This window comes from Mauremys mutica, chromosome 26 (genome assembly GCF_020497125.1).
Source record: "Mauremys mutica isolate MM-2020 ecotype Southern chromosome 26, ASM2049712v1, whole genome shotgun sequence".
Taxonomy (NCBI): domain Eukaryota; kingdom Metazoa; phylum Chordata; order Testudines; family Geoemydidae; genus Mauremys; species Mauremys mutica.
Window position 1 is genome coordinate 11770363 of NC_059097.1, and position 24243 is coordinate 11794605.

Consider the following 24243-nt stretch of genomic DNA (forward strand, 5'->3'; position numbering starts at 1 on the left):
CCAGGACCCACGGCTCTTCCCCTCCTTCCAGCTGGAAGATCACAGAGGGTTGGGAAACTGGAAACCCTGCTCAAGGGAAAAAAAACAAAGGAGATCAGGGGAATTCATAGGCCATTTATCATCATAAAAAAACATTCTATTAGTTTAACCCCAGTCCATTTTAAACAATAAAATCGCAGGGCCAACTCCCCAGGTGCTCAAAGGTGCAGAACACTCTGCTTAGGAGGGATTTAACTATCCCCATCTTTGCTGGGAACACACACAGCCAGACACTCATTATCAAAGAGGCTCCTAAAAAACAGAGACTGGAACTGCATTTCCCAGAAAGTGAAGACTCCAGACAGAGGGCAAGTGTCCCTGGCACGGCTTCTTGCTGACAGGCAGGTCCAGAGCCAAAGAGAGAGTCCAGGGGAAGCTGGGAACACGAAGCATGGGCTGGGGGGGTTCAGTGGAGTAAGGACCAGGAAGGGCAGGGATATCACTGAAGGCAGGATCTCAGCAGCATTAGATGTCAGGAAAACACATCCTGCGGCATTAGGGAACCTAGTGAGTCAGGTATAAAGGGAGGGAGCATAAAAAACACTGTGTGGAGAAAGTTGGCAAATTAGATGGTGTAGTTCAAGAGCCACAGACCAATTCTTCTGCCAAAGGAGAATGTGAAAAATAAGAATCAGGCCATGTGACTTCAGGTGGGACAAATTCGAAGATCCAAAGAACATGCAGAGAAGAGAGACGGCGGCTCTTGCAGGTGGGGATGGAAAAGGAAAAGTCTCCGTGGTTCATGGAGCCAATTAGTTCGTTTTATCATTCATTGATCAATGTTATGGTGATCTCATACGTTATTTCATATGTCGTCACTGTGTACGAAATAGATTTAAGTTGTAGGTATAGACAGAAGTAAGACAGGTAGAGCCCTGCATGGATACAAAATTTATATCCGCATCCGATCTGCGATCCGCAAAAATGGTCCATGGAGATCTGCAGATTTTCAGGGCTCTAGGAACAAAATTTGTACCCGCAGCCGATCCACAAAAATGGTCCGAATTCTCCACCAGGAGACGTGATCAAAGTGAAGGGCTAAGGCAATGAATCCTAAAATCTTCTAATATAGGCTGGAAGGGACCTCAAGAAGTCATCTACTCCATTCCCATCGCCCTGCGGCAGGATCAGGTGTAAATATGCCAGAAGTTTGTCTGACCTGTTCTTAAAACCCTCCTGGGACAAGAATTCCACAACCTCTCTTTGTAATCCATTCCAGCACTCCCCTATCCTTATCGCTGGAAAGGTTTTGGTATTACCCACCCTCAACCTCCCTTGCAGCAGATCAAGCCAATTATTTCTCCTCCTACCTTCAGTGGATGTGACGAACAGTTAATCACTGCTCCCTTATAACAACCCTTGACATATTTGAAGACTGTTCTCAGTTCCCCACTCACTCTTTTCTCAAAATTAAACATGCTCAGTTCTTTCAACCTTCCCTCATAAGTCATGTTCGAGGACCAGGAGGGCGCTTTTTCCTTCTGAATGGAGATGCGCAAGGTGAGGTCAGAGAAAAGGATGTTGGAGTAACTGAGACAGGAGAGGATGACTAAGAGCTCTAGCTGCGCGGATGGATAGGAAAGGCCAATTGTTAAGGATGTTACGCAAAAAGAAAATGCCAGGTGTAGGCACAGCCTGGATAGGAGGCCCCAGAGGGAGCTCCGTGACAAAGGTATTGCACAGTTATGGGCCTGAGTGACAGGCAGCACAATGGTGCTGTCTGCGGCGGTAGAGAAAGAAGGTGGGGGGAGGTCTTGGGGGAAATATTAAGAGCTTTGCTTCAGCTGTTGATCTTTAGCTGATGGCTGGACATCAGTGAGAAGATGAGAGAGAGAGAGAGAGGGGTGAGATTTCAGTTGCGACAGAAGGAGACAGGCCAGGAGCAGAGAGGCAGAACTGTGAGTTAGGAGCACAGAGATGGTAGCTGAATGTGTGTGTGCGGATGAGCCAATCAAATGGAAGCTCTGAGAGAGTCAGCAGAGTCCTATCCCCACACTGCTGAGAGCAGCCAGGAGACATCTGGGTGAGGGGACGAAGTGAGAGCCCCTTGTCTCTCCCAGCAGATCCACCACAGACCTAGTAGCCAGAGGCTGATACAGGAGATGGAGCCCCCAGTAGGGTCCAGGCACAACCGCATGGTAGAGAACCCAACACCCTCCCCACTGCCAGCAGCTGGATGTGAGGGGCCGGGACATCTTCCCTACACCTCCCTGCTGGGTGCCCCCTTTCCATGTCACACCAGCCCCTGGCTAGCAGGCTGAGGGTTCAGCACTGGAAATCTGGTCAGTTTTCCCAGCCCCGCCCAGGGAGTTGCTTTCTCTGTTTCCTGTTTCACAAATTAGAGAATTTTCTCCCCCAACACCCAAGTGTTTGTTCCAAGGATCTAGGCCCATGTTAACAAGTCCCAGCAGGTTTGTCACACTCTGTCCCCACTCCCTATCCTCACCCAGGGTATTCCCTGCCCCCCTCCAGACCTAACTCCCCAGAAGTTGCCACCTCTTCAGTATTTCCTGCCCCTCTCCCTCCAGCAGGAACCCACCAGCAACCATCCAATAACCCCTACCTGAGCTGGCTCCACTACAGCCATTTCTCCTGTCCCACGGGAGGTTGGGACGAGCTGGAGCGAGAGGTGGGCATCATTCTGCAGCCTGGCAGGGCGAGAAGGGCAGTTGTGGAGGTTTCAGAACAGGCTTCAGTTCATTTCACATCACGATTCCCCCAGGCCCTTTCCCTGCAGACAGAGATTGTAGATTCTGCCAGGCTGGGAACATGCTCAGTCCCCACAGTGCAGCACAGACCTGGCCCCCGGCCCCTCCTTTCCCCCTTGTGCTCCCCCCAGCAGCAGTAACCAACCAAGACATTTTGAAGCCCTCCCAGCAACAGGGTGTGAACCAAACCCTGGACCAGACCAGACCCAAAGGAGCCCCTTGGGGGGGGGGTCCCCCTGCCCCTGCCCCCAGGGCAGCGCACTCCTGCCGCAGGGGGAACAGGGAGAGTCCGGGGCTGGTTCTTCCTCTCTCTGCTCCTCACCTTGCTCACAGGGAAGTGACCCTGGCCAGGGACGCTGCAGTGAGTGTGCCGGGGGGGGGGGGGTGGTGGTCAGAGATCTGGGAACCTGCCCCCCCCTCTAATTTCTCCACCCCCCCTTCCCTAGCGCCCTGCCCCGGGCTGGGAGCCGGGGTCACTGCCCCGTTCCCGGGGGCTCTCTCCCCGCGGCTGCCCCGCTCCGCCCGTGCGGGGAAGGGGGCACCGGGCGGGGGGACCCGCTTCATCCCCCCCCCCCCAGTACCGGGCACAGCAGAGCCGGGGGGGGGGCGGCTCAGACTCGCTGCGGGAAGGATCCTCCCGGCCTCAGCGCTGCAGCAGCTCCGGGCCCCCGGGGGCAGCGATGGGGGGGGGCACCGCGCAGAGCCCGGGACCTGCCCCGCCCCCCGGGCTCGGTCACCGGGAGCCTCAGCAGAGCCCGGGGCGGGGCCCAGCTGGAGAAAGCTCCGCCCCCCCCGCCGGGCCCCGCCCCCCATCCCAGCGGGGGGGGGGGGGGAAATCCTGCTGCGGCGCCGAGGCTTCTCCCGGGTTCCCCGGGGCAGAGTCACGTGCCCGCCCCCCCAGCGCCCCCCCCCCGGGGTCTCTCACTCACCGGGGGCTCCGGGCGGGGCTGGGGCGGGCAGAGCCCGGGGCTACCCGGGGGGCGGGGCCCAGCTGGAGGAACCCCCCCCCCGGCCGGGCCCCCCCGCACAGACCCCCCCGGGGAGCAGCAGCGGCTCAGCCCGGGCCCGGCTCACGCGGCGGCGGCGGCAGCTGCAGCTTTGCTCTCTCGCCCCCAGCGGGGCTCGCACGGAGCATGCGCGATTTTACCTGCTGAAACCCTCCCTTACCTGGGCTGAGGAGAGAGCGGAAGCGGCCCCGGGGCAGGCTGGGAGATGTAGTTCCTGACTCTCCCTGGACCGGAAGTGACGTTGGGGAGAGAGACCAAGCCGAGTTGCAAACGCGCGCGGGCCCCTGCGGCTCTGCCTGGCTCGCGCGGGGCCGTTGGAGCCTCTCTGCCCGCCCCAGCCCCGGTGAGTGAGAGACCCAGGGGTGGGGGGAGATGGGGGGTGTCAGGCAGGGAGGGGAGAAGCTGGAGTTGCGGGGGGAGGAAGGTCGGTGGGACGCGGGGGGGGGGGGGTTGAACTGTCTCTGGGCAGCCAGGAAATTCCCGGGGGGGAGGGGGTGTCGGGGGGGGGGGAAGGTCAGTGGGACGCGGGGGGGGGCGGGCGAAGGGGGGAGGGGGGTTAATTGGCTCCTGTCCCTGTTGGTGCCACTTGCCTCTCGCCCCCGCTACAAATTCTCTCCAGTTCTGCCCCTTTTCTCGCTCAGTGTCTCACCCGGGCTGTAAAATCCGGGGAGATTCGCCCCTTTCCCCGCCAATGAGCCGCTCTCCCGCCTCCCCCATTTCCCCCTGGTCTCTCCAGGAGTCTGATTCTCCACCCCCAGTTGCATAGTTTGTGACACGTTTTCTCTGCACATCTCAAAGGTTGATATAAAATACCCTAAACATTTGCCCTGAGATTTCCCCCGCTCTCTCTAATTATAAAATAAAAAAAATCTCAGATTTACCCCTTTTCTCAGCTTCTTGAACATGGATATAAAATGTTTGCAAATGTTGCCTATTTCCTCTCTCTTCATTTAACAAATACTGATGTGAAACACTGACATTTTACTGCACATCAGATATAAACCGATATAAAATCCCTTTGATTTTCCACTTTCCTCTCTATTATTTGCAAAAATAGAGCCAAAATCTCTCAGATTTCCCCCCTTTCTCTTTCACTTCTACGTTATTATCAAATATCAATTAAAATTCCTTCATGTTTGGGGCTGTTCCCCATGTCTCTCAATCCCAGCAACTTCTCCTTTCTTGGAGGAAACCTGTTGCCCTGAATCACTCTCCATCCTGGAGGTTGCAGGGGGTTAAATTTCCCAGTATTGATCTTTCCCCTCTCCTTTGAGAACCATTTCTTCCCCCCTTTATCTGTGTTAAAATGTTTGCTGATGAAAGAGACCAGCCACATCTTTAATACACATTAAGGCCAGAGGCCTCCCCCTGTTTGGGGCTCAGTGGTTCCCAGCTGGTATCGGGAGAGTTTGCTGCACCCTTTTTTTTTTTTATCTCTAGCTGGCAGGGGATGAGGAGGTCTCTGTGAGTGCAGTGTGGGTCCAGAAGTATCCCAAACCCCACAGCAAATGGCCTCTGTGAGGGGTTGATTCCCCCTGTGCTAAGATGCAGCCACTTCTGGGGTGGATCCATGGTGGCCATTATTTGCTAGTGACAGGCCATGGACTTTTCTTACCTTTCTTGCTCTCCAGAGCTTCCATTCTCCTGTTCAAGAGACATCCCCCAGGGCTCCCTCTGCCTGTGTGACTGGCCAGCAGGGGGCGGTGATAACTCTCTATCCACTTAGCAGACTCTGAGGTAACAGTGTTGTGCGGGGTGGGGGGAGGTGTCTGTGGGGGGAGATTGCAGGGGGCACCCTAGTGAGGTTGGTGGGTTCTGGAGATTTGGGGTTTCAGGGGGTGGTTGTGATGTGCCCAGTCCTGAGGCTGTGGGTCCTGGAGGTGGGTATCGCTGGGGGCTGTTGGCTGCAGAACAGCCGGGGTGGGCGTCTCTTGGGGAGGCGGGACAGGGGGTTAGAGGGAGCCTGGTGCTGTGCCAGGGGCTCCATCTGGGCTTCCCCGGCTGGCTCCTGGGATCGCTGCCATGCCCAGTGCACAGAACTGGGGGAGGGGGTCCCTGGCTCTAGGTCAGGGGATACCAGGGAAGCAGAGTGAGGGGTCCCACTGAAAAGCATCAGGGAGTCCCGCTGGGTGGAGGAGGGGTCCCAGACAAACGGCAGGGCAGATCCTGCTTGGTGGTGGTGTGCGGGGCGGGTCCTAGGCAGGCAGTGAGGAACTGAGTTCCCAGTAGGCAAGTCTCTGGCTGCTGGGGGCTCTTGGTGGGGGGAACCCTTTGGGATTCCCAACCTGACAGTCATGGTCTGGTGGGGCTTCCCTGGCCGGTGGGGCTTTGAGGGGTATCTGGGGTCCCTGGCTGGGGACTCTGGGGGCTGCGTCCCAGGGAATAGCTGCTGGGCCCCTGGCTGTGGGAACTTCTACTAACCATGATCCTTCTCTCTGATCAACTCGTGCCAGAGTCCTGGCTCCAAGCACTGCCCGGCATTCTCCAGTCACAGGCCCTGTCACTGTGATCACTTTCTGTCCACTTATCAGTCACTATGAGTGTGAAATCACAGATTTTGCTTTTCTCCTCTTTTGAAAACTGCAGGAACTTTTGGTTCAGTTTAGAAAATTTGTGCCCCCAGTCCTGAGAGCAGCCAGGGGGCATCACGGTGAGAGAACAAAGAGGGACCCCTTGTCTCTCCCAACAGATCCATCACACACCTACTAGCCAGAGGCTGATACAACCCCATGGTGGGGAACCCAACACCCTCCCCACTGCCAGCAGCTGGATGAGAGGGGCCGGGACATCTTCCCTACACCTCCCTGCTGGGTGCCCCCTTTCCATGTCATACCAGCCTCTGACTAGCAGGCTGAGGATTCAGCACTGGAAGTCTGGTCAGTTTTCCTAGCCCTGCCCAGGGCGTTGGTGTCTCTATTTCCTGTTTCACAAATTACGGAATTTTCTCCCCCAACACCCAAATGTTTGTTCTGAGGATCTAGGCCCATGTTAACAAGTCCCAGCAGGTTTGTCACACACTGTCCCACTCCCTTTCCTCACCCAGGGTATTCCCTGCCCCCCTCCAGCCCTAACTCCCCAGAAGTTGCCACCTCTTCAGTATTTCCTGCCCCTCCCCCTCCAGCAGGAACCCACCAGCAACCCCCCCCAATAACCCCTGCCTGAGCTGGCACCACTGCAGCCGGAGAAGCTCCCCCGGCCGGGCACAGAGGGGTTAATGCCTTCCTGTGCCCTGCAATCCTCCCCCCAGCCCCGCTCCCAGCCGCTCCAGACCCTCTCTGTGCCCCGCAACCCCCGCCCCCCGGGGCTGCAGCGCTCGCCAGGGCGGGCTGCAGCAGCTGGGATCCAGCTGACACCCAATGCAGGGGCTGGGGGGGGGAGCTGCTACAGTAGCCCCTGCCCCCGCTTTTCTCCTGGGGAGCCCCCACCCCTCTCCTGCCCCCTCCGGGCTGAGGCGGGTCCCCACGTGTCCCACCCCCTGCGTGGGGCCCGGGGGCGGGGCCAGGCCTGGGGAGGAGCCGCCCCTTCCTGCCCCCCCCGGCCCTGCCCCCGCCCCTTGTGTGGCAGCGGGGCCATGGCTGGGGTCGGAAGCGCAGCACGGGGGCTCCTGCAGCCCGCGGGGCAGCGCGGTGGGGCCGGGGGCAGCGCGGGGCGGGCAGGGCCGGGGACACGCGTGGGGTGGACACGCTCCTGCTGGGGGCGGGGTCAGGGCTGGGGGTTGGGCGGGGTGCGGTTATTACCTGGGGGTCACAAGCCGCGCCCCCCCCCAGCTCTGCCGCTCCCCGGGAAAAGGCGGGGGGGGTCTGAGAGGCATCGGCTGGGAGAGGGGGCGGGGCCAGGGGAAAGGATGAGCGCTGGGGGGAGGGTCTGGCTGGCCCGGGGGACCTCCCTTACCTGGGCTGGAGAGAGTGGAAGTGCCCCGGGGCAGGCTGGGAGATGTAGTTCTTGACTCTCCCTGGAGCTGAAGTGACGTTGGGTGGAGAGACCAAGCCAAGTTGCAAACGCGCGCGGGCCGCTGCGGCTCTGCCTGGCTCGCGCGGGGCCGTTGGAGCCTCTTCTGGAGCCGTTGGAGGGTTGGTGCCGTTGGAGCTCTGGGAATGCGCAGATCGCGGCGGGAGAGCCCTTCATTAACCCCCCCGTGCCCAGCCCGGGCCCTGCCCTGCTGGAGCCGCCCTGGGGCCGCCCCGGGCTCCGCCCACCCCGCTGCGGAGCTGCAGCCTCCAGGTCCCGGAGCGAGCCCCGGGGGCGGGGCGGGGCCGGGCGGTGACTCTGCCCCAGTGCCCGGGGGGGGGGACCCGGCATCTCGCAGCGCCAGGATCTGCTCCCTGGGGGGGGCTCGGAGCTGCTGCCCCCGCAGGAGCCCAGCGCCCCCCAGGCCCGGCCAGGCTCTGCCCTGGGGCTCCGCGGGGGGTGCCGGGGGGAGGGGCCCGGCCCCACTGGGGTCCCTGCGTGGGGCTGGGGGGGGGGAGACGGGGCTGGGGGGGGGAAGGGGCGGGTGGGAAATGTCGGTGCAGCCCGGACATGGCGGGGGGGCGCAGGTGACCCCCGAGGAGCGGGGAGAGAAAGGGGGGGGGCTGAGATCCCCTCGGATTTACCGCTGCCCCCTCCCGTGGGGACCCCCCTCCTCTCCCGTCCTGCCCCCTTTCTCCCTAGAGAGCCACGAGCAGCGCCCAGGGTGACCCCCCCAAACCCCTGAGAAGTTCCCTGCCCCCCCCCGATTGTGCCCCATTTTCTCTCCCCTTCGCCAGTGGCCAGTTCAGATCTCAGGTTTGGGGGGTTTCCCCCCATTTCCACCTGCAGGGATTTGTCCTTGTGCGGGTGGGAAATGGTTCCCCCGAGTGATTCCTGAGCTGGGCAGAGGGTGAATGGGCAGAGGCTGGGGGGGCCCTGAGACAGGGACACCTCTGTGCTGGGCTGGGGGGGGGCACTCTCTGCTGGCAACGGGGCCTGGGAAGGGCCAGGAAGGGGAGGGAGGAGCAAGTGCCCCCCATGGAGACGGCCCAGCTCCAGGTTTCCCAGTCCAGCTACTCCCCAGCACCTGCTGGCCCTGTGAGTGTGAGACAAGAAGAATCCATCTCATTCTGTTGTTGATTGAATATCCCTGTATAATCCCCTCCAATTTCCCCTCCTTTCTCTTGAACTGTTAAATGCTGACGTAAAATCTCCCAGATGTTGGTGCTTCTGTCTCACATTAGCAAATATTTAGTTTGTGCCCCATTTTCTCCTCAGTTCTGAAATACTGATATCTAATGCTCAAAAATCTTCCCGCTTTTCTCTCCAGGTGTGTGACTGAGATCAGGGCTCTTATCGTACTGAGCGTGGCCCTGTGCTGCAGAGACCCCAATGAGATCTGGGCCCTGTTCTGCCAGGCACTGAAGAGACCCCAGGTGAGATCAGACCCCACTGTTGTGCCAGGTAAAACTGAGACCTGGACCGAGATCACGGCCCCCCTTGTGCCAGGCAGCGCATGACTGTGACCCAAACCGCTGCCTCCATTGTGCTGGGCACTTCAGAGACCTCGACTGAGATCTGTGTCCCCGTTGGGCCTGGCCCTGCACTGACCCCGACCCAGATCACGCCCCACCACTGTACTGGGCACTGCACAGACCCTGACAGAGAACCTGCCCCCACATTTTGCCAGATGCTGCAGGGGCCCTAAACAAAATCCGGGATCCTGTAATGCTGGGAGTTGCAGAGTCCCCGACTGAGGTCAGGCCCCTGTTGCGCAGGGATATGCACAGACACTGACCAAGATCAGGGTCCCCATTGTGACAGGTGCTGAACAGACACCAAGGGTATCTCTACCCTGCCATAAAAACCCCCCAGCTGGCCCCTGCCAGGTGACTCAGGCTCACAGGCTCAGGCGAAGGGGCTGTTTAATTGCAGTGTAGGTGTCTGGGCTTGGGCTGGGGCCAGGCTGTAGGACCCTGCGAGGTGGGAGGGTGCCAGACCTTGGGCTGCAGCCCCAGCTGGAACATGGACACCACAATTAAACAGCCCCACAGCCTGAGCCGTGTGAGCCCAAGTCAGCGGGGATGGGCCAGCCGCCAGTGTCTGACTGCAGTGTGGACATGCCCACAGGGACAGAGAGATCTTGCCACAAAAAGCTCAAAGGCTAAATAGGCAATTATTCACAGCAATAAGATTTACAGATCCATTTGTGCACCAAAGTCCAGATAGCAGCGTGTGGATGTGTGTAGTTTGGTTGGGGCTGGTGTAATTGTGCCCCCAGAAATATGTACATTTCCAGCAAAACCCCTCCTACACAGTACACCCAATTGTCCACCCCTTGCCATAGGCCATGGATCCTGCTCCTGCATAGTCATAGGAGAGGGGCACGGCCAAACATTTCCTTTGATGTGCACCATGTTTCATCACCCCTCCATTGATTCCCAGTGAGCTCCTCCCCTTCTCATTATTCCCATAGGGCTTGTGGGGCCCACCTTAGCTGCCGTTCTATTTCCAGGCACCATAGTAGCCATTACCCAGGTGCTGGCCTCCCAGTTGAGCATTTTGCATTCCCACACACATCTTCCTCTCCCCCTAGGTCAGCCTTTTGAAGCCATCCCCCACCCACCTCATGCTAGCAGCAAGACCAACACCACAGACAAACAACACAAAACATAGATCCATTGTATTCTGGGTTATTCTTCCGCTGGCACCAGCATAGTTGTAGAGTGTCTGAAAAACAAAAGAAACAATTTCCACCCCCCTGATGGGGACAGATTATTTCTTAATAATAATACCAATTCCTTTTACAAATTTCCTTGCTAATTGCAGGAAAAACAGAAGAATTACCTTCAGGCTGTCCTTATTTTGTTCTATAGTCAGGCTAGTGAATTACCCCACTCACTGACCATTTATGAAATGTATGAGGTGGCGTGCCTCAGTTTCCCACAGCTTCAGATTTCTGTTCTGTACACACACACGCTCCTTAGGGTTAACCTGTCCCCCTTATTTTCAGGCTTGACTTGTTTTTTTCACCTCCCTTTTCTGGAGGGCCATAATCTGAGTCTTCTAGTAGCTTGTTTGCTGACCAGATGCATTCATTATGCTCAGGTTCTTTGTGCTGCAAATGGCAGTTTCCTCCTTCCTCCATCAGCTGGGTATTGCATCCGCACAGAGTCTTTCTTGGCTTGCCTCTGGATTCAAAGCTATCAGCAGCTCAGAGACTGTTTCAAAAGGGACACATTTCACTTCCACCAGGGTTCTTATTACTGTTCACTTTCATCTTCTGCTCCAAAACACTGCTCCAAAGATCTGAAAAAGAAGCACAATCTACTATGCTCCTTTTGGAGCCCTAACAGGATTTTAATTAAGTACCATGTTTTGTTTGCATTTCTTTTACCCCTTTTCCAATATACACTGCACCCCCACCACTTTCTAGTCACATTCCCAGACCCCACTGCCAAGCCCTCCCCACTGATAGTGACTTTCTCACTCCAGCCCCACTCCTTTCCCCTGTGAAAAGACATCACCCAGGGCTCCCTGCCGGCCATGTGAGTGTGGGGCAAGAAGAATCCATCCCATTCTGTTGTTGTTTCAATATCCCTGTATAATCCCCTCCAATTTCCCATCTTTTCTCTTCAACTGTTAAATGGTGACACAAAATCTCCCAGAGGTTGGTGCTTCTCTCTTATATTGGCAAATATTTAGTTTGTGCCCCATTTTCTCCTCAGTTCTGAAATACTGATATCTAATGCTTAAAAATCTTCCCGCTTTTCTCTCCAGGTGTGTGACTGAGATCAGGGCTCTTATTGTACTGAGCGTGGCCCTGGTCTGACAGCTGCTGCAGAGACCCCAACCGAGATCTGGGCGCTGTTCTGCCAGGCACTGAAGAGACGGCAGATGAGATCAGACCCCACTGTTGTGCCAGGTAAAACTGAGACCTGGACCGAGATCACGGCCCCCCTTGTGCCAGGCAGTGAACGACTGCGACCCAAACCACTGTCTCTATTGTGCTGGGCACTTCAGAGACCTCGACTGAGATCTATGTCCCCGTTGGGTCTGGCACTGCACTGACCCCGACCCAGATCACGTTGCACCACTGTACTGGCTGAAGGCCTTAGCCTGTCACAGTAAGAGAAGCCATTCCACAGACAGTGATCTTTGATTCCTTCTTTTATACCTCTATAACTAGCTAAGTGATGAGAATACACCTACATTCTTAAAGTACAGGCCTTTGCAGACAGGCCTGAATATCTATATCCTAACACTTGGTTCTGCCTCAGCACAGGGGGCTGGAGTAGACGCCCTCTCAAGATCCCTTCCAGGCGTACATTGAAATAATTCTCTTTTGTGCTGTGTCCTGTTCTACGCTGAGCTGTTTTGCATGGTACCATTTGGAACTGGGATTGCCCCATGTTGTGTTGCATAGTTTTATGGTGCATTGTTTTGCCTCAGCTTGTTTGGTGTCTTTGTTGTGTTGGATTGAGTTGAGCTCTTTTGCATTGTGTACTTTTATCCTAAGGTGTGTTAGTTTGCTTTGCGTTGCTTTCTTCTCCTTAGTATTGTGTCATTTTATGCTGTGCAGTGTAGTTTTTTGTTGTTGTTTTCTGAATGGCCTGACACCATGTTTTTATTTGGTTTCATCTTGTTGTTTTTTATGTATCTATATTGCATAACATCATAGAAATGTAGAGCTGGACAGGACCTCAAGATGTTGTCATGTCCAGCTCTCTCTGCCAAGGCAGGAGCAAGTATATGTAGATTGTCTCTGACAGAGCTTTGTCCTACTTGTTCTTAAAAACTTCCAGGGAAAGAGACTCCCCAGTCCCCCTTGTAAGACTATTCCCGAGCTGACCTGCCTTATCTCTGGGGACACCCACACAGATTTTAGTGCTGAGCAGCTCTGGAGAGAGGAGACCCCAGTGAGTGGCAGCTGGGTAAAGAGACTAAAGATGGGAGGAGACACATTGACGTGTCCAAGGTCACCCAGGCTGTCCGTGATGGAGCTAGAACTAGATCCCAGTTCTAGTGCCACCGTACTGCTGTTTTGGGCACTGAAGGTCTCTGCCACCCTGGTGTTTTAGGCACTGGTGCAAACCCTTAGTACAGACAGAATTTACACTCGTGCACTCTGATTGGTACTGGTGCACCATGTCCCAGTTTGAAGGCTTGCAGGAGATAGGGGAGGGGGGGCAGTGACCTCCCTGAGGCCTGGGGCTGGCTGAACAGTGCAGCTGGTAAGTGGGGGAAGCAGCAGTGAGTGCTGGAGGTATGAGCCAGGAGCACAGCCCCACAGGACTGGACACTGACTTCTCCTGACCCATGACCCACATACCCAGCTGTGTGCAGGGACTGCAGCTGAGCTGCCCTGCCAAGACAGCCTGTGCATCCATGGACAAACCACCTCTTCCTGCAGCCTAATACAGTGGGGTCTGGGGACCTTTCCAAGCGGCGGGTGACGGGGCTCTGGCATTACCGGGGTCTGTTCCTGGCTCTGTCCCTGACCTGCTTGGTGACCTTGGGGAAGTCAGAGCCCCTCTCTGTTTTCCTCCTCCCCATTGTCTGCTTGGATTGTGATCTCTTTGGGGCAAGGACTGTCCCTCTCTGTCTGTGCAGTGCCCAGCAGAATGGGGCTGCTGATCTCAGTCAGGTTCTCTGCCATGTGCTGCACGATGGGGCCCTGATCTCCATCAGTGTCTATGCAACGCAAGGCACAGCTTATAGACTCACAGACTTTAAGGCAGAAGGTAGAGGTGTATTTCAGATGAGGTCTCATCGGTGCCTTGTATAACAGCACTAACCCTTTCATGTATAGCTCAGTGGTTTGAGCATTGGCCTGCTAAACCCAGGGTTGTGAGTTCAATCCTTGAGGGGGCCATTTAGGGATCTGGGGCAAAAATCTGTCAGGGGATTGGTCCTGCTTTGAGCAGGGGGTTGGACTAGATGATCTACTGAGGTCTCTTCCAACCCTAATAATCTATGATTCTATGTGTCTGCTGGAAATCCCTCACCTGATGTATCCTAGGACTGCATTAACCCATTTCACGGCTGCATCACATTGGCAGCTCATAATTATCCTGTGATCAACCAGTCTCCTCCTCTGTCACTTCCAATTGACAAATCCCCAGCTTATTGCAAAATTTTGCACTTGGGGACTAACAAGTCGAATTTGTTCACTATTGATTTTCATCCCATTTCGATTACTCCAGCTTTCAAGGACATGCAGCTTTTCTTGTATGATGTTCCTGTCCTCCTCCATATTGGCAATCCCTCCCGGCTCTGTGTCCCACTCCCACTTCTTGTGCCAAGATCACTGATAAAAGTGTTGAGTAAGATTGGTCCCAAGACTGATCCGAGGAACTGCACTAGTAACTCCCTCCAGCCTGACAACTCACCCTTCAATATGACCCCCTTGTAGACTCCCCTTTAACCAATTCTTTCTTGACCTTTCGGTTCTCATATTAATCCCCATTGTCTCCAATTTAACGAATAGTTTCCCATGTGGAACTGTATCAAAAGCCTTACTGACGTCCAGATCAGGTTTCTCTGGCACAATCTACCTTTTGTAACACCATGTTTTATTTATTTATAATGCTGAAGGCTGAGAGGAAGTGTTAGCAGTAGGCTGAGAATGGCCATGTGGAGGTGAGGGAGGGGATGGCAGACAGTGGGGAGGTGGGGGGGATGCGGCATTGGAGGTGTATATGGGATTCTGTTTTGTAGGAGTCCATGTCTCTGCTCCCTGTGGCCGTGGCACGTTCCGTACCAAAGCAGCATGTCAGCAGAGCAGACGCACACACCGTAGCTCTGCCTGGAACACACAGCGTTCACTGCCAGACGGGCTGGGCAATTTTTCAGGGACCCAGCTTGATATGCCTGGCTGGGGTGGGTTCAGTTGGGCGGGGGTCTGGGCTCTGATAGTTTGCGATGTTCCTTTTTGCATAGTCAGTTCTTTCCATTTATTGTTTTACCCCCGCCTATGCCCGAGGCCGCTCTCTTCGTAACTAGCTTCGGTTATTTCACTTCCAGTTTTTAAATGGGATCTAAGAATTGCAAAGCTGAATGAAAGATAAACAAACAGAACCATTTGAATGTCAGCCCAGAGCTGGTAGAATGGTACCTAGTGCGGTCGGCTGTAATGACCGGGTTCCCTACAGTGTTTTCTGGTGGGGCGGATAAAGCAACGTCAAAGAGCCAAATGCGCATTTGAGGGCGAAAGGGCTCATCAGGTGTTTGCTCTCTAAGGAGCATGTCACCGGCCAGGGCCTGCAGTCTGTCAGGAGAGGTGCGTTGGGGTGTATTTAGGAATCTGAAAATAAAAGGTGAAGACGGCTGGGTCACAATATCCAATGAAATCTTGCAAACAATTATACAAATGGATCCTACTGCTGTTAAAACAACATGGTATTAATATTGATTCAAAACTGACATTAAAATTAGGAGAGGAATGCATGAGAAATGAACTGACACCTACTTACCATTTCTTAATGCCTAAAATTTTGACACTCCCTCACAGCATCTTTTTTTCAAAGGGATGCACAGCACACAGTCAGGTTAATGAATGGAAGCACACCCATTATTGACTGCTTTGTGCTGCATGAGCATCTGATTAAGCACCTAATTACAACTGTACCACTGTAAGTGGAAATGCATCAACCCAGCTTAGCTCCAAGGTGTTTAGATGTGAATGAAAAGTTTCTAAATTAAATACATGGCAGAATGGTTAATGGGGAAAATACACAGAAGTGCCTCTACCCCGTCCTGTTGACTTCTTCTCCCAACTCCCCCATGAGTTCTGGCCTCTTGGTCAACTCAGCTCCCAGTCCCACATCAGCTGTGCCGTGTCCCAACCTAACCCATTTCTACTGCAATTCTTCACCCTCCTCATCCAGGCAGGGGGTTGGCGCTGCAGCCCCTAAGGTACCTGCGTTAATCACTGTGTCTCATACTGGGGCTATTTAGATTTCAGGGAACGATTCAGAATTACTGACTCTGGGAGGTGGGAGAGAGGAGAGGCTGAGAGAGCGTTCGCTCTTACGGCCACGTTCAACTCTGGTAGCCTCCATGTTACCTCATCCTCCACCCTCCCCCATGTCTCTGCTCATGTCAGTTTCACCTGATCATAATGCCACTGGCTTCAGCAGAGCTCCTAGACAGGAGCTACATCACGAGGGGGTTACAGTACTGAGAGTGAAATACATCACAGGGAGGGTGTAATTATCCTGAAGTGAAACATTCCAGTCTAGGAAGTGAAAGACTTCAAGTACTTCATTACTTAAAATTACGCTTGAAAGGATTGGATTTTTATTAATAAATTACAGTAAATGTTAATTTCACTGTACACACACACACATGAAAAAATATTGATATAGGTAATATACAGAAATGCTTCTGGAGAAAGTGGAGTTTGATTTAAGGATATTGACACTGTATATTTTGGGTGTGACTTTGACAATTTCTCTTTGAACAGTTCTATGATTTGGCTTTTGGACTCTCAGCAGTTACTGTTATTAAATAATTGTTGTCTGACGACCCCCATAACTTCCACAGCTCTGAACATTGAAATTGTAAACATTGAAAAAAGGGTTTAAAAATAAATCTCTATCTCTTGAAATTAAAAGAAAGAAATAGACACAATGAATTTTGTCAAACCCACTTAACAGCAATTGCAATATGCTAGGGGATGGAAATTCACAACTAAGGCACCAACCTTAATTCTGCCCTGTAGTGACACCAGGCAATTGCCGTAGGGCTACGAATTAGGCATTTTAGTGTATATCGTTCCAGGTTACAAATCGGTATGATCTAAAGACACATGAGATCTTTTCCTCAGGATATCACCGTCACTGGGTTGTTTCTCTTAGTGGTAATTCCCAGAAGTGAACAGATTAATAACATTTTATCAGTTATGAAGTGGCCATTTCAGATTTCTGGGGAGCGTCTGTTATTTTGCACTAGGTCCTTGGAGAGACGGAACCTTGGTTTCATTTTAACTTCTCCATGCTCAGCAGCTTCTGGAATTTGGTTCAAAGTATTTACATGTTTCTCTGCCCTGTTCTTAAAAGTGCTGCTTTAGAAAGTGGGGACGGGCAGGAACTGACTGCAGGATCAGTAGCTGAGCCCCTTAGATATTTATAGCTCATCAGAAGGAGGACGGGGATTGGTGGGTGTCTGGGGATTTAATAATAAACACACAGATATCATTGTTCTTAGTGAATTTTCATCTTCTAATTCCCATAACCCACTAATTATCCCTGGCTGCCCCCGGCAGTCTGGGGAGGGAGAACTAGTCAACTCCTGTGGCCAGTGTGGAACCGAAGGCACAAGGATCTTTCAGTGGCTGACTCAAAGTCACCCAGACTGAATTTCACTTCACTGGATAAAGCCCTAGTTGCTGAGCTCTGCAGAGGGGTGGGGAGGTGAATTCCATCCCCCATTCTTGAGCAATTCTCACCCTGATCTCAGACACTACCCCACCTTCCCCTGCAGTGATGGACCCACTTGATGCTGCCAGAGCCATCTGCCATGGGAGCTAGAGAGGACAGAGGCCCAGCTCCAGAACTGCTCCCCCTGCCCACAGCTCCCAAGCTGTGCTAGAGTTGCCCTGACTTTCCAATCTGCAGATCAGTCCAGGTGTCCCCAGCCCGTGCACCCACCACACACAAACTTTGTCACAACAAACATCCCAGGATTGGGAAAGACCATCTGGGGCTGGCTGCAGTCTCCCGTTGCTGCTGTGAGGGGAATGGGGTGGCCCCTCATAGAGGACACAAACATACCAGGGGCAGAAGGGAAATGTAGTTTCTTCTAGGGGTTTGAAATGTTTGGTTTAGAGTCCTGAGCTCTGTCTTCCTGTTTGTCTCCTCCTGCCACTTTCAGATCTCTTGGCGAGACAAGGTGGGTGCGGTAATTGTTTTAAAACCAATTAAAAATACCTCTTTGCTGTCCTGGGACCAACATGGGTACAACAACTTTCCCCTCGAGAGGTCATCTAGGCCAGTCCCCTACACTCAAGGCAGGACTAAGTATTATCTAGACAATCCCTGACAGGTGTTTGTCCAGCCTGCTCTTAAATATCCCCAGTGATGGAGATTCCACAACCTCCCTACGCTATTTGTTCTGGAGTTTAACCACTCTGACAGTTAGGAAGTTTTTTCCTAATCTCCATCCTAAATTGCCCTTGCTGCAATTTAAGGCCATTACTTCTTGTCCTATCCTCAGAGGTTAAGAACAATTTTTTCTTCCACATCCCTGTAACAACCTTTTATGTACTTGAAAACTATTATCATGTCCTCTCTACTCCAGACTAAACAAACCCAATTTTTCCAATCTTCCCTCATAGGTCATGTTTTCTAGACCTTTAATCATTTTTGTTGCTCTTCTCTGGACTTTCTCCAATTTGTCCACATCTTTCCTCATATGTGGCTCCCACAAATGGACACAGTACTCCAGTTGTGTCCTAATCCGCACAGAGTGGAGTGGAAGAATTACTGCTTGTGTCTTGCTTACAGTACTCCCTCAAATACATCCCAGAATGATGTTTGCCCGTTTGCACTGTTGACTTATACTTAGCTTGTGATCCACTCTGGCCCCCAGCTCCCTTTCCGCAGTGCTCCTTCCTGGACAGGAATTTCCCATTTTATACGTGTGCACCTGATTGTTCTTTCCTAAATGAAGCACTTTGCATTTGTCCTAATTGAATTTCATCTTATTTACTTCAAGCCTTTTCTCCAGATCATTTTGAAGTTTAATCATAGAATATCAGGGTTGGAAGGGACCACAGGAGGTATCTAGTCCAATCCCCTGTTCAAAGCAGGACCAATCCCCAGACAGATTTTTGCCCCAAATCCCTAAATGGCCCCCTCAAGGATTGAACTCTCAGCCTTGGGTTTAGCAGGCCGATGCTCAAACCACTGAGCTCTCCTTCCCTGGCCTAGCCTCTAAAGCACTTGCAACCCCTCCCATCTTGGTATTGTCTGCAAACTTGGTAAGTATAACAGAGGATGTTACTGGGAGGGTTTCACCGTGTCTCAGAGGGTCACACCCTGGTGGGAGGAGCCTAGGCCTGTACTGGGATAAGGTCACTCTGTGCTTCACAGTGTGGCAGAACCTAGAGTGTCCATTAGCAGGGAAAAATCGGGGGGAATCTGCATGTGGAATGGACAAAAGCCCCCTCTGCATTCTCTCACATTGCCCTTCTCGTCATGGCAGGCTACAGATTAACGTCCACGTTTTGCTCCAGATCATTTCATCCTCCCAGAGGGAAGGAAATGGCTGCAATGGAGCTGGCTCAGGTAAGGGATTCTCAGGGAGCTGGTGGTGGGTTCTGCTTGGAGGGAGAGGAGCAGTACGTGCATAGGAGGGTAGGAGCTGCTGGAGGTGGTGGGAGGCAGGAAATATCTCAGGTGGAGAAAGGGAGGGGACAGGATGTGACAAACCTGCTGAGACTTGTGTAATTTAGGGTGTGATGGGTTGTCACCCCGGGGTGCAATCTGGGGGGCTTCTGGGAACCACTGTGCCTTCTAACCCTCAAGCTGGGCTGGCCCTTTTCACACTGTTTTGCTGGAGATTCAGCCAGCCTCTCCAGGCCCTGTTATCACCCAACACTACAGCAGGAGGCACCATGCAGCCAACTAAGCTACCTGAGTGCTTTACCTAAGCCACTCAAGGACAGATAGACGGTGACAGCCAATTTCCCAGCTCCCCAGCCTTGCACACCTGCTGTAGTATAAATTCAGAATTATACCATCTTATAGTGCACAGGGATCTCTGTAATGTCAGCTCATTAATATAGTTCCCCTTCCCCTCGATCTGGGAAAGATGTGCACAACAAGCCTGTGCTAACCAAGCTCAGCTTTTCCCCAAACATTTCACTCAAAATGCACTGATTAAGATAAAGCATAAAACAAGTTTATTAATGGCAGAAAGGTAGATTTGAAGTAATTATTGTTAGAACAAAAAAGGAGCCGGTTGATCCAGAGGCGGATATGAATACAGGCTTCTTTATTGCGTTACTTGTTCCCCTTGACCCAACTATCGAGTAAGCACTGGATCAGTTACATCACATGCCTTTTATCTAAGTTTGTATGTAAACACCTACATCCGTTACAACACCCCAAAACCCCTTATTAAGTAGTAGAAACGCTCATACAATTAGTATACCCACCCCTATCCACTATCACAGTATTACACATCTCATAGAGGCGTTTTTACCTTGAAAATACCGTTCTTTGCAATAACGTGTTGCCACAAATTTCCCTAAATAGCAGTTCTCAGGGTATGGAGGAAGGGTCAATGAGCAGTTCTCGGGGAGGGAGGGAGGGGCCATAAGCCAGGGCTTGTTTATGTAGCTGGGAAAGGAAGGGAGGGGGAGGTAACATTTCTTTTACTTTCTTTCACACAAAGGACATTCATTCCAGCAACTACACTTCTCATGCAGCTGCATCAATGTCAATTCTTACAAGCAACAGAGAGAGGAAAAATATGGCAACTTATTTGTTAAGCAAAGAATTCCTGCCTGCTTATGCCTTTGTCCCCAATGCATGTCAGCACATTAGCAGCTTCCCAGCTCTTTTACTGAACCCTAACGTATCCCAACAATTCTAAGTGATAGCAAACAGATCAAAGGAGATTATTTAGCAGATAACCAAAAGCTCAAACTAAGCCTAACATACTAGATGGATAGAATTTGAATTAGCAATTTCTCACCCTGACTGATAATACAAGCAGTCCCCCAAGTTTCCATACACAAGCTAGAAATCCCTTTACCCTGGGAGCAGCAGTTCCCCCAGTTCAGTCTTTTTTTCCTCAGGTGTTTCCAGGAGTTCTCTTGTGTGGGGAATGAGGCCAAGAGATGATGTCACACCCCACCTTATGTAGCTTTTCCATATGGCGGGAACCATTTGTTCCAAACTAAGTTCCCAGTCCAGTTTGTGGAAAAATACAGGTACCAAAATGGAGTTCGTTGTCATGTGGTCTAGTCACATGTCCTAGCGTGTCCTGCTGAGTCATAGTAGCCATGACTCATAGGCTGGCTGAAACAATCACAGGAAGGCTAAGCTCTTCCACAGTCCATTGTCTTTGTTGATGAGCCATCAGCTCTATCTGGCTTCTTCATTGTTGTACCTGAAAGGCTCGTTGTGGGTGTTACCCAGAGTAAGCACATTTGAAATACAGATACAGAGTCAATATCCATAACTTCAAATACAAACATGATGCATGCACACAAATAGGATAATCATACTCAGCATGACACATCTTGCACAAAATGCATCATAATTATGTCCTAATCATATTATAACCATACCACTATGCTGAATATGGGGGTGTAGTGTCAGATAAGGCCTAATTTCAAGGCACGGGATTTGGGAATGGAACTTCCCCTCTTTGTGGAACAGGAAATAACCCTCCAGCCAGTGCTGGGACAACTTCCCAGACTCCCAGTGCTGGAGCCTGAATCTACTGGCACTTCATTAGTTACCACCACCCCCCAATCTTTGTGGTAACTGCAAACTTTATCCGTGATGATTTTATATTCTGTTCTAGGTCATTGATAAGAATGTTAAATAGCACACGGGGAAAAAGCAATCCTTGTGGGAACCCGCTAGAAATAAATCCACTCGACCATGGTTCCCCATTTACAATCCCAGTTTTTAATCTGTTTAATGTATGCTGTGTTTATTTTGTATCATTCTAGTTTTTTAGTCAAAATATTGTGCTGAATCAAGTCATATGCCTTACAGAAGTCTAGATATATTACATCAATAATATTAGCTGCAACCAAACTTTTGATCTCATCTAGTAAGGATATCCAGTTAGTTTGATAGGATCTATTTTCTCTAAAGCTTTGTTAATAGGTACTAATTATATTACCTTCCTTTAATTCTTTATTAACGAAATCCAGTATCGACTGCTCCGTTATTTCGCTCAATATTGATATCAGACTGACACTCTTGTAATTAGCTGGATCATCTCTTTTACACTTTTTAGTATTGGCACAGCATTAGCTTAATTCCAGTCTTCTGGAATTTCCCCAGTGTTCCAAGTCCTAATTACAATCAACATTAATAATCCACCATGCTCCTCCACCAGGTCTTTAAAAACTCTTGGATACAAGTTATCCGGACCTGCTGATTTAAACATGTCTAACTGTAATAGCTGCTGTTTAATGTCCTTGTGAGTTCTTGTTGGAATGGAAGGAGTGTCATCGTCAACATCTTATGATACGAGTACAGCATCTGTTTTTCTCCAAATCCAGGAGAGAACACTTATTGAACACTTTTACCTCTTCTGCATTATTTTTGATAATTCTGCCATTTCCGTCTAGTAATTTATCACTACCATTGTTAGGATTAATATACTTTTCAAACCTTCCTTCTTATTTTCATTGATTGGTCATTGATTTCCCTTACCAATTTTCTACAATTCTGACCTTCTAACTCAGGCGTGAGCAACCTTTCAGAAGTCTTCATTTATTCACTCTAATTTAAGGTTGAGTGCGCCAGTAATACATTTTAACATTTTTAGAAGATCTTTCTCTGTCTATAATATATAACTAAACTATTGTTGTATGTAAAGTAAATAAGGCTTTTAAAATGTTTAAGAAACTTCATTTAAAATGAAATTAAAATGCAGAGCCCCCCGGACTGGTGGCCAGGACCCGGGCATTGTGAGTGCCACTGAAAATCAGCTTGCGTGCTGCCTTCAGCACCCGTGCCATAGGTTGCCTACCCCTGTGTGACGTTATTGATATAAACTGGGACCATATAGAACATGGTTTGCAACCAAGGTCCTGTAGTGGCACCAAATCTTAGGTAAAGGGGGACATCTAAGGTGTCCAAGACCAGGTTATGGGTTGCTGGTTATGATTATGCTGTCTATATGTATGTATCATTTTGTAGTTGAAGTTATAAGTATTGGCTTTATACTGTCTGTATTTTGTATTTGTGCTCTGCTTCTGGGTGACATCCCAGACAAGTTGGTGTTAGCTCTGCCTAGCCTGCTTGATGGCCCATTAAGGACCATCAGCTATTCAGCTGACCCATTGAGAGAAGGCAGACACGCCTTGTAACTCAGCAAAGTGCAGGGACTTGTCCATGTGACTCCAGACTCCATTTTGTTGTAATTTTCCACAGTAAGGACAAAGAGGTTCTTACACCTGGAAAAGCCTATATAAGGCTGATGCCTCATCTCCATCTGGTCTTCAATCCTGCTTCTTACCTCTGGAGGGACTTTGCTACAAGCTGAAGCTCTGCACAAAGGACTAATGACCCATCCCAGCTGGGGATGTACTCCAGAGACTTGATTTGAACCTGCAGTTTATGCCATCACTGCTACAAGCCTGAACTAAGAACTTTGCCATTACTGTATGTAATTGATTCCATCTAACCAATTCTAGCTCTCATCTCTACTTTTTTCCCTTTATGAATAAACCTTTAGATTTTAGATTCTAAAGGATTGGCAACAGCATAATTCGTGAGTAAGATCTGATGTGTATATTGACCTGGGTCTGGGGCTTGATTTTTTGGGATCGAGAGAACCTTTTTATTTTACTGGTGTTGGTTTTTATAACCATTCATCCCCAGGACGAGTGGCACTGGTGGCGATACTGGGAGACTGGAGTGTCTAAGGAAATTGCTTGTGTGACTTGTCGTTAGCCAGTGGGGTGAAACCAAAGTCCTTTTTGTCTGGCTGGTTTGGTTTGCCTTAGAGGTGGAAAAACCCCAGGCTTGGGCTGTGACTGCCCTGTTTGAGCAATTGGTCCTGAATTGGCACTCTCAGTTGGGTCCCGCGAGAATCGCTCCGTCACAGTGGCGTAGTCGTGCTTGGATCCACAGAACCAGGTCAATTAAGCTTTGGGCCAGAACCCCACGCTATCCAAATTCAAAATTTGGGATTGAGAGTTTGGTTGGTTAAAGATCAGTGACCATGAGAGAGAAAGAATCAGCAAAAGCAATGAAACTGCAAGGCCTGATGGACAGCCTGCAGTTTGAACATGAGCAAAAACTGGCAGAAATTCGAATGGAAGAGAAGCGAGCCTTGGCCCAGCTGGAGAAAGAGGCTGCTGAGAGAAAGCAAGAGGCTGCTGAGAGAGAGAGAAAGAAGCTGCTGAGAGAGAAGAAAAAGCACGTAAGGAGCTGCTGGCTGCTGAGGAGAAAACTCGACAGATGCAACAAGAAACTGCTGGACCCCAGCTTCAAGTCAAAAACGCAAGGGAAGAACAGCAGAAATTGTATCCTCTTGAAAGTCCAGTTTGTAACAATGTTGGTGTGTTGTATAACTCTGAGCAGTTGTCTGGGGGTAACCAAATGTACCCCAACAATGCCACCTTTTATGTCAATGCTTTTACTGTGTGTTCAGTAGAGGGTGGCCCCATAAATTGTGCCAGTGCTATGTATGGGACTGGTAATGGAAAATTCATAGAGAGTGTAAAAGTCAATGGTAAAAGCTGTTTAGGGTAAATTATGGCTTCTAACATCACTCTTGTTAAAGCAGATCTGGTCAAAGAGGAAGATTATTTACCAAATCAGAGTGTGAAAGTTGTG

The 24243-nt window shown here is 51.1% G+C and overlaps 1 protein-coding gene across 1 annotated transcript in view; it reads right to left on the bottom strand.

The window, feature by feature from the left end:
• Window positions 1-24243, bottom strand: part of LOC123356632 — a 1710063-nt gene that overhangs the window by 1003128 nt on the left and 682692 nt on the right. The window contains 1 exon segment of the mRNA XM_044999989.1: window positions 16233-16240. Within this exon segment, the coding sequence (XP_044855924.1) occupies window positions 16233-16240 (8 nt within the window).